Here is an 11183-nt window from a genome sequence, read left to right on the forward strand (position 1 = left end):
ACGTCAAGTCCAGCATCATCTTGCTCGACTCGATGCTCAATGCCAAGGTCATCGACGTCCAGTCCAAGGTTGACGAGGACGAGCTCTTTAAGGCCCGCTTGCCTACCGGAGAGCAACGCCGACATTTGGTCCAGCGCTGTCGTGGTCGTGCACGGCTTCACCAGCGCTTGCTCCTCGGCATCGGCATCACGCGAGCGCCTCTGTAGCGCATTACGTCGCCGTGCGTCGCCACGGCCACCATGTCGTTGTACTCCGCCCATGCCACTCCACTCCCAACACGCGCCCAGTGTCGTCTTGCCCTCGGCGTGGTTCAGGAACGTGCCCACGGCGTCCGTCGCGTAGTTCCGCTGCTTCGTTAAGTCGTATAGCGTCGCGAGCCCAGTCATGTTCTGCAGCTGCGACAGCACCCGCCCCCGCGCGTTCGATGCCTCGCGCCACCACTCGGCTCGTGCCGGCGCCGCCACCTCCGCCTACAGAGCCTCCAGCTCCTGCGGACGCCATCGCAAGGTAGACAGGACGACCGTGGACGCCGCACGCGAGGGAGACAGACGGTCGCGGACGCCGTCGCGCGCGAGAGACGGCCAGCCGCGGACACCGCCGTGCGCGAGGGAGACGGGGCAGCTGCGGATGCCACGGCCGTTCGGAGGTAGAACATGTCTACAACAGGGTTTTTTTGTAAAAAAAAGATCATCCTAGTCAGTGCATCCGAAGGGGTATAGACCTATGATGCACCACTTAATAAGTTCGGAGGGTCAAATTTCGAGTTTGAGAGTTCGTGGATCTCAGTGACATAACGCTACAAGTTTAAGGATCGCTATTGTATTTAACTCAGATACGGGAAGGGATGGAGTGGAGTCCGCTGCGTAGAGGAGAACCTGTGCGCGAGATGGTGTCCGTGTCCCGTGCAGTTGGGAGATGCCAGAGAAGCACGTGTGACGCCCGATGGAGAGATAGGATAAGGGAGAGAGAGAATAAGAAAAGAAAACAAGAAGAAAATAAGATAGAAAAGAAAAAAGAGGAATAATAAAGAAAAAAAAAAGAAAAGAAAAAGGCATTATAGAGATTTTATTCTACAAAGTTATTTAAAAAATAACTTCAACTTCGCCAGAGAATCTGCTCCATGATAAAAAAATCATAGCTGAAGCTGTTTTCGCCACCGTGTTACTCTACACCGATTTGGAGAGTGAAATGGGACGTATAAAGCTTAGTTTAAATGGTAGTATGTTGAGAATTTGATAGCTACACCTGTTACATACGCAAACTTCTTTCTGTACAAACCAAAAGACACATTATCAAGTTGAGAGATCCTATCATTTTCCTTTTTTAAAAAAAAAAACACATCTTGAGCGATACTACGTCAACGTAGAATGTGCCAGCATTGTGAATGGTAATTTTCCTTTTCCTTTGCACTTCGAGACTATGAGATGGATATGTCAGCATTCTCAATTTCTATCAACAAGTTGAAAAAGTGCATACCAATTGACTTTTCGGTTTCCCCCCTTTCCCTTTCTTTCAGAACGCATCCTATTATATTTCCTAATTTGAATTTCTGCGGGTGGCTGAATAGCAGGTTGACAGTTTCAGTATAATATAATCCGTTACTTAAAAATGAAGGCTGAAGCTATGTGCCATCGCTCACGCACACCGAAATCTAGAACTCACAGATTTGTCAGCCCGTTCGCTTGCTCGTATACAGTCATGAATTATAAGTTGGAATAGTATTTTTCTCTCACACCAAACTAGCCAACAATAAATGATCCACGAGAGTTTACGAACGACGAGGCTGGATAGTCGGGAGGCCAACATTTCAGTGTGGCGACCACTGTTTCGCTCCGTTTCTCAGAAAACAAGTGACCTGGTCCGGTAAACTCAAGAACCTGTGGAACAGCTTTTTATGTTATGTTACTCTTGTTGTCGCCGTGAAGTGGTCTCACTTAACCTCGTGAACCTATCCTGATTAGAATGATTGAGTGAACATGATAGGTTCAGGACATGCAACATGTTCGCTAAGTCGTATTTAGCTTATAAGTTATAGCTTATCAGCCAATGAATAATATTTTTCTCTCACACCAAATTAGTCAACCGCATGGCGCGGCAACAAGATTTAAATCCAATTTCTAAGCCATTTTATCATCACGTTGTTATTATTAGAAGCCATTCTAGACTGTCACATCAGGCTCGCATAGTCGCATCCCTCAGCAGGCTCGTGTATCGCATCGCATCGCATCCCTCTCGCAGAATCTGAAAATCCCGAAAGCCTCGAACAAACATGATCCATTTCCTTATCCCCTTTGGAAGCCAGCGGAGGAGGGCAGCATAGCCGGGAGATCGCTCCCGCTCCCGCTCCCGCTCCCACCCACCTCCACCTCCCTCTCTTTTGACTCTCCCAACTACAAAAACGCGGGCAGCATCCCGCCCGCGCCGCCCACCGGCGGCCACCGCCGCCTACATAAAACCGCTAATCGACCACTCGCCGAACCAACCCACCCACCCAAACCCAATGGCGTCCTCCCTCCTCTCCACCCCGTCCCGAACCCTAGCCCCGGCTCCGGCCCCCGCAGGCCTCCGCGGGCGGGCAACGGCCCAGGCGCACCTCCCGCGCGCCGGCGTCGGCCTCGGCGTCTCCCCCCGCCGCAGCCGCGCGCTCCGCGTGCGCGCGTCGGTGGCGATTGAGAAGGAGACGCCGGAGAGCGAGCCGCCGCCGACGTTCCTCCGCGAGGACGGGCAAGGCGCCGGGTCCGGGTCCGTGCGGGCGCGGTTCGAGGCCATGATCCGCCGGGTGCAGGGGGAGGTCTGCGCCGCTCTCGAGGAGGCCGACGGCGGCGGCGCGCGCTTCGTCGAGGACGTCTGGTCGCGCCCCGGCGGCGGCGGGGGCATCAGCCGCGTCCTGCAGGACGGCCGCGTCTTCGAGAAGGCCGGGGTCAACGTCTCCGTCGTCTACGGCGTCATGCCGCCCGACGCGTACCGCGCCGCCAAGGGGGAGGCCGGCAAGAACGGGGCCGCCGCCGTGGATGGACAGAAGCCTGGCCCCGTGCCATTCTTCGCCGCGGGGATTAGTTCGGTAAGTGGCTTTCCTGCTGCATTGACCTGACGGACCTAGATCTCTTCTCCATTTTGGCTATCGTTATGTAGATTCTTCAGTTGCATGCAGACATTGCAATGCCATAACTTAGGGAATTTAGTGTTTAGCTGCCCCTTGCTCCCAGTTACCCAGTATATGTAGTCCTCTTGCATTTGTATTAATTGACGCAAGGAATCAGGATGCTTGTGGACCTGTTGGCACCTTAGCAATTATTTGCTGTTTTTGCTTTTCGAGCCCATTCATAGTGTGTAGATTCCTATTTGTTCAATATTGCTAATTGCATGCTATGGTCGGATAATGACCCTATTGTAGCTATATATGGTGTATCTTTTCACTGCTACAGTGCTACAACTTGACCCTATGTACATGCCTTTTTTGTGATACTGATAATGCTGATCTGCTACTATTCATGTTTATGAATTTTTTCACTCAACTTAGGCAATACTTTACTCTTCTTGTGTTAACCTATGATACATGGACTAAAGATAGTTTTTCTTTTTCCTTTTCCAGGTGCTTCACCCCAAGAATCCATTTGCTCCAACATTGCATTTTAACTACCGTTACTTTGAGACGGATGCACCAAAAGGTATCCTTCTATCCTAGTAAATCGTGATGTATTATGATGTAATTAATATTCTGCACACCAAGTGGATCTTGTGCTTCAATATGTGTGCCACCCTCATATACAAAGACCCATGTATAAACTAGATGTTTTATGCTTTGCATTTAGTGAGTCTGCTTAAAATAGATAAACTCCTCTAGATATTTGTAAGAGAACTGGGCCCATCTTATTTACTTTAACAAGGTACCCAAGTTGATCATGTCTATTACAATCATTTTACATATTGTAAATGTCTTGTTGGGAAATGGTATTTTCAATACTCATCTGTTATGACATCCAACTGCAGATGCACCTGGTGCACCAAGACAATGGTGGTTTGGCGGTGGTACTGACTTGACTCCTTCATACATCATCGAAGAGGATGTGAAGCATTTCCATTCTGTATGTACCACTCCCTACATGTTGCAAAACCATGCACCCAATACTGTTTTGTGTTCTACTTCGATGTCTTGGACAATGCTTAATTGTTTCCTAGATAGTATTATGCTCGGCTAGCCTATGGAGTTGGTACTACTTTTATGCTCCTCCATTTCTACTTTCTAGATGTGAACTAGTCAAGGGTCTTCGATGTCAAGTGCTGTGTTAAATGTAGTTAAAGAATCAATTAGGTTCTCGATATAGTTTACAGTTGCTCTGCTCTCAAAAAGGGTGTCTTCCAGTCCAATACGTGGGCACTTCACCTCAGTACTAGTACATGCAAAACAGAATTCCATGCAGTTACACACCTTTTATTGTTTAGGGTTTCTTAGGGGCAAAGTCCTTGTGCTAATCTCGAGAGAGGAATCAGAATAGAGAAAATAGTCAATTAGTTAATAACTATTGCTAGTTAGCACTTCAGTTGTTGCTTTGTATTTGTTGTCACAACATTTTTTTTTGTCTGATTTCAGGTTCAAAAGCAAGCATGTGATAAATTTGATCCAAGTTTTCACCCAAGATTAAAAAAATGGTGTGATGATTATTTTTATATTAAGGTACTTTAAATTCTTTCATTTGTTACTTTAGAAACTACGAAAGGAATCAATTCTACAGTTTAGACCACATGACAAGATTTTGCATTTGCTGACTTGATCCAGATATCTCCAGTTTTTCTCAATGAAAGAAAGAAATTCCTGACATTTTTTTTTGGGTTTTGGACATGCTAGTTTGGCAATCCTGGAGAAGATACTAGTTGCCTTTTCTTAAACTTTGGATGAACCAGTTGATGTTTCAACATAGAGTTTCTGGGATCCTGTGTTGAATTCTCATGTTTTGTCTCTCAATGCAGCACCGTAATGAGCGGCGTGGGCTTGGTGGAATATTTTTTGATGACCTTAATGATTATGATCAAGAAATGCTTCTCAACTTCGCTACAGGTGAAACCATTTGCTAGAATGATTGGATGAAATTATTTGTATTAGCTTGGTACAGTGGTTTCTAAACTGTTCAGTTATGGGATGGAATTTCCACATTTAGTGTGTAGGATGAGTTCAAGTTCTTGCCAGATATAGCTTTGAGTTCTGTTCCTTTTTTCTACCAGCTATGTTTGCTAATTAGATGTTGCATTTCAGTGTTTAGATTGCTGTGCGATATGCACAGTTAGGTGAGTTGTTGTTACGGTTATGATAACCAAAGTGATTTTCTTTCTCTACAGAATGTGCGGACTCTGTACTTCCTGCGTACATACCAATCATAGAACGGCGTAAGGACACTCCATTCAATGAGGAGCACAAGGCATGGCAGCAATTGCGGAGAGGTCGTTATGTGGAGTTCAACCTAGTAAGTGGTCTTAGGCGAATACATCCAGTGTCTTGCCTGGATGCCTATCTTCTGGCTTTAACATACCCGTCTTTTGAAGGTTTACGACCGTGGTACAACATTCGGCCTAAAGACTGGAGGAAGGATTGAGAGCATACTCGTGTCCCTTCCACTCACAGCACGGTGGGAGTATGATCATGTAAGCTATTACACTCGGTGGACTCATATCGACATGTCTTAGCTTTTCCACCAGCGAATACTCAAGAGTTACTGGAAAAAAAAGGAAAATAAATGAAGAAAACGCACTGCTGAAATTGCTATATTCTTAATAATAACTTGGGAAACTGTCCCTCAACACTAGCATACAACTTCATTTGCAGAAACCGGAAGAAGGGACTGAGGAATGGAAACTTCTGGACGCGTGCATAAACCCGAAGGATTGGATCTGATTAGCCCTTGTTCTTGAGATCTTTTGTTAGAGTTCTCCCATCTGTAGCGCCAAGATTGATTGATCACGTGTAGTTTCATTATTTCTTTTGTTTCTTTGTATCTGTAGAATCGTGAATAAATATGATATGATATGATGTAGTAATGCTGTAGCTGTCTGTATCTATCTGCTGCTTTTTTTCCCATGTGAATGAGAGAACCATTGCCTTCTGTATTTACAAAGGATTCAGGTTTATAAACACTATCATTTCCCTCCTACTACAGGAAATACTCACTGATGCAGGCAGGTCTGCGGTCACTTGGAGGTTGTGCATTGCAGCCCGGCCTAGTTGGCCCAAAGGCCCCCAAAATACACAAATGGCCCGTTGACCATAGTGCTGGCGCATCGCTGCGCTTCTCCCATCTCCACCACTTGATGCATCGTACCCATCTGATATCAAGCCCGCTCGCAATGGCTTTCGAACAACGCCGGCAACGTTGCTATGCTGCGAGTCGCGGTTCGACGGCGATTGGTTGGCAGCTGGTACGGAGTGGTCGCTTTGTTCTTTCCTTAGAAGAATATCTAACTGGAGACCCGGAGCAGCTTGCTTTCATATTGGGCGTGTTTGTTTGTCTGGACGGGAGCCAGGACATGGTATATGCGGTGCACCGCGCCGTGTTTGTTTGCCTGGAGGGCATCTGGGCCTGGGCTGCATGCTGCTTCAAGCAGCTGCGAGCCTGGCTCCTAGAGAATGCCCCTCCCCTCCGTTTCTCGTGAACGTGGCCAAAATCGGCCACTCGCGGGCTCATTTTGGTGGTTGGCGGGCTGCTCCTTTCGTCTCACGCGCGATGGCAGACATTTCCCCCCTTTCGCGTCGCTAGGGTTTCGCCCTCCCTTATAAGCCGAGGCGTCGCTCTCCTCAGTCCCCCTCCTCCACTTCGCTCTCCACTCTCCTCGGTCCGCTTACATCCTTCTTCCTCCTCCGGCGGTGTGTGGTGGCGGTGGGGTTGTAGGCGGGCCTAGCGCGGCTCGCGTCGGCTCCTCCTCCTCCGTCTCGCCGGTGCAAGGGTGCGGGTCCCCGTCGCCATCGTCTTCTTCCTTGGGACGACCGGCGGTGCTGGTTGCCGTGTTTGTTTGCCTGGACGTGGGCCTGTTGGTGTCGTTGCTTCGTCTTCCCCAAGCCGCCGCCTCCTCCCTCCCCGGATCTGCTTCCTCCTTCCCAAGCTGCCGACTTCTTCCTCCTCTCCGTCCTCAAAGCAAGGTGAAATCTTGAAATGTTTGACTTCACGGGACCCGATTTCGATGGTCTGCATGCTCATAGCGATGGATTTGTCTACACGGGACCCGATTTCGGCGGTCTACGTGCTCATAGCGATGTGATGCTTTGATTTGTTGATGGCTGGGTTCAGATCTGTTTGTTCTTGGTCCTAATCGATGATGTCTTCATGTTCTTGCCTGATTGCAATGACACATTTGTGCTACGGTTAACCGTTGAACATGATTTGAGATTGGGATTTACTTTAGCACGGCTTATGTGGGTTTTTCATGGTCTATGATGTTGAGGTGGAACCTATGGGTGGCTGTGCTTTGCACATGCAGCCGAGGTGATGAAACCTAGTCCACCACTTCTATTGTATGTCTGAAATGTTACCATTTAGAGGCCAGCAAGGCATGCCTAAAACTGAAATAAAATTGTCATTCTTGCATGTAGATGGACTTCGAGCAACAAAGATCTGCCAAGGCTAAACAAGCTGCTGCCATGGTAGTTGTCATGGTTATCCTGGTTTCATCCAAACTAAAAAGGCGTAGAGAGGATGATGAGCCCATTTGTTATGGCCCTAGGTTAGAAGCAGATGAACACAGGGAGAAGAATCTTTCTCTCATTTACAACTCAACTGATGTTGAGTGCATAGCCATGCTTAGGATGTGCAGAGCACCATTTTTTCACTCTGCAATTTGTTTAGGCAGAGGGGCTTGGTTCTGGACTCCATTAATGCTTCTGTGGAGGAACAAGTTGCCATGTTCCTTCATGTGGTTAGACATAATCAAAGGTTTAGAGTTGTGCACCAGAGCTTTAGAAGATCCATATAGACAGTTAGAAGACACTTTCACCAGGTTCTTTTTGCTGTTGGGGAACTAAGGGCTGGCCTGATCAAACCACCTTATGGTGCAACACATCCTAAGATCCTGGGAAGTCATAGGTGGAACCCTTTTTTCAAAGTATTTGTTGGATGTCTTGGTTCATTATTCTATCTGTAGAGTGCTGTTCACATAAGATTACTTATGTTTCTTCATTATTCATAGGACTGTGTAGGGGCAATTGATGGCACCCATGTGTTGGCAAGGGTGCCCAGGCGCTTGCAGGTGCCATTCAGGGGTAGGAAACAAAGCTGCACACAGAATGTGATTGCGGCTGTTGATTTTGATCTCAAGTTCACATATGTACTGGCTGGGTGGGAAGGTTCTGCTCATGATGCACTTGTTCTAGCTGATGCTTTAGAGAGAGATGGGGGTCTGAGTGTTCCTGAAGGTAACATTGTCCACCATAGTTGGTTACTATTCCTTAAACCATTTTGAACACTATTGTAAAACAATACAACACTACCTTGTAGAGAAATTCTATCTTGTGGATGCTGGGTATGCCTGTAGAACTGGTTTCTTGCCTCCTTACAGGGGTGTCAGGTACCGTCTATCTAAGTATGATCCTAGGCATTATCCTACCAATGCCAGAGAGTTGTACAACATGAGACACAACTCTCTTAGAGTGAGCATTGAGAGGGCTTTTGGGGCTTTGAAGAATCGCTTTTGAATCCTAGATAACAAGTCATTTCATCCTTACAAGACTCAAGTAAAGTTGGTCCAGGCCTATTGTATTATGCACAATTGGATTCTAGGATTTGGGCATGATGCTGTCATCCCAACTGAGGCAGAGTGGGCACCAAACCCTGCTTCTTCTACTTCTGGGGCACATGTCAATGAATTGCAGTCATAAGAGATGCCTAGCATATCATCACTTAGGGATGGCATCTCTGATGCAATGTGGGGAACAAGGGGAACTTCTAGGATTTAGCTATGCATTTCATGACATGAGAACATTTATGGAACTGTAATAATTCTTGGCTGTCGTGTATGGAACTAATGGTACATTGTTAGACAAATGTAATGTTTTAATGGCGAACACCTCCTGAGACCATTTGTTTATGTAATAATTTAAGTTTCATTGCTATCATCTCAATGTATGGTTGTTGACATCATTGTTGTCGTGAATATTCAATGTAATAGATGGCTAGGACTGCTGGTGCTGGGATTGTCAATGCAGCTGCATTGCTGCCTGGTGGGTCTGCTTTTGCCCCACCTGTTGGTGCTGCAGTTGGTGTAGCTGTTGCTGATCCTGCTGCTGTGAATGGTGTGGCTGCTGCTGGTTTTGGTGGTGTGCCTGCAGGGGCTACTGCAGCTAGGGGGTTGCTAGGCCAACCATGAGGTGGACTAGTAACACTAGTGGCATTGTGCTTAGGAGGATGAGCCAGCTGGTAGAGAGTGGGGCTAGAGCTGACAAGGGATTCAAGGATAAGTAGGTTAACCAGGTTGCTAAGACATTGAGGGAGTACTGTGGGGAGGAAGTGTCCTCCACCTTAGGAAATGGAGACAGAGATTGGGTAGAATCTGTAAACTTAGGGACCTTAGTGGCTGGGATGGACGTGTTCCATGGTTCCATGGCTGTCTTGTTTTTATTTTTCTCCTGCCTATTTTTGGTTTATTCAGGCAAACAAACACGTCCTACTATGTTTGGTTCTTTTAACGCAGTGCCACCCATGACATTATTGAGAAGCTATTACACATGATCATCTAGTCTGAGGCCACATTTTTTATTTTGCCTATGATGCAGTACATGGAAAGCCGAGGTATTTCAACTATAACCTACCTGTGATGTCTACTATAACCTTGCTATGTGTAATCCAATTGTTTGTTTCTTGAGTTTGTCTACCACTTCAACTGGTGTAGACAGCCTCATTGAACAAACTGATGGGTGGCACCTCAAACTTTTTGGACTGAGGCTTTGGTGCTTGTTCTATGCAGAGAAATGTGTGCCTGGTATGTTGTTTTCAAGGGGTACAAACCTAGTGTGTACCCCAGCTAGGCTCAGTGCAGTGAGCAAGTGCTGGGGTATCGAGGGGCTGTGCATAAGAAGTACAAGGGACCTCTATTTCTATGGTGAAATCTGCAGCACCAAGTTCGGCTATGAGCTACGAAAATGTTGTCATTATCTTCCTGTGTACTTTGGTTTTTGTCATGTGGATGAAGCTGAACAATTGCAAAAGCTATTAGTAATGAACAACTTGGTTATTAGTTTATTTAGTTAGACTAAATTGTGTTTTATCATGTTGTAATATGAGTTAAACTGGTCCAAACAATTGCTATTTCATAGACTATTGTATGGCTTCATTTGTGCTATCCTGTGCTTGTTCGTTGATCTGCTCGAGACGTGCAGGCAAACAAACACCTTCCCAGACCGGCGGTTGGGAGGTAGTTGGGATCACTAGCAAGCCGTCCAGGCAAACAAACACAATCCGGCTTGGACTAGGCCCAGTTGAGAAAAACAACCAAACAAGGGGGTGTTGCAGCCACTGGGCTTGCCCTTGCCTACCCTGGCTGGGCTGGTCCATGCAAGCTGGGCATGGCTAGGCAAACAAACACGCCCGTTAACTTTCTGCTTCGCATTAGATTTAGCTAAGGAACAGGAACATCTACCGGTCCCCAGGTGTCGAAACTGCTCGAGTTTGCCAATCACTTTCCTCACATGGGATATTCCTGAGTGAGTTTATATTCCAGGGAATTGGAGCACTGAAGCCCAGGAAAAAACCTCGTACAGCGAGGAGACACCACCGAGCTATTTTAGCTTAAGGTAGGGGATTTTTCACCTAGCCTAGGAAAACCCTCGAATCCCATGCCCCGCCTGCACATAGGGTCCCATTACCTGGTGAGAGGTGAAAGGTCCTAATATGGCTAGAGGGGGGTGAATAGCCTATTTAAAAATCTACAAATCAACTAGAGTAATTTGATTAGTATGACAAATAGCAAAATGCAAACTTGCTCTAGCTCTACAAGGGTTGCAAGCCACCTATCCAATAATTCTAGTTGCAATGATAGCTAGACACACAATTTGCTATGATACTACTCACTAAGAGCTCTCAATCTTTCTACTCTAAAAAACTCCATTAAGCAAACTTAAATAGAAAAGCAAGCTCTCAAATCTAATTATACTAAAGAGCTTGCTACAACTAATTTACAAGAATATAAACGAATGAGTAGGATGGTTA

General features: G+C 46.6%; 1 protein-coding gene across 1 annotated transcript; it reads left to right on the forward strand.

Moving 5' to 3' along the window:
- Window positions 1-2342: 2342 nt before the first annotated feature.
- Window positions 2343-6143, forward strand: LOC136493700 (oxygen-dependent coproporphyrinogen-III oxidase, chloroplastic). Its single transcript, XM_066489825.1, has 8 exons — window positions 2343-3061; window positions 3593-3668; window positions 3991-4085; window positions 4592-4675; window positions 4969-5056; window positions 5335-5459; window positions 5539-5637; window positions 5819-6143. The coding sequence occupies exons 1-8, from the start codon at window positions 2501-2503 to the stop codon at window positions 5885-5887; spliced, it is 1197 nt and encodes a 398-aa protein (XP_066345922.1). The 5' UTR covers window positions 2343-2500; the 3' UTR covers window positions 5888-6143.
- The last annotated feature ends 5040 nt before the right edge of the window (window positions 6144-11183 follow it).

This window comes from Miscanthus floridulus, chromosome 11 (genome assembly GCF_019320115.1).
Source record: "Miscanthus floridulus cultivar M001 chromosome 11, ASM1932011v1, whole genome shotgun sequence".
Classification (NCBI taxonomy): domain Eukaryota; kingdom Viridiplantae; phylum Streptophyta; class Magnoliopsida; order Poales; family Poaceae; genus Miscanthus; species Miscanthus floridulus.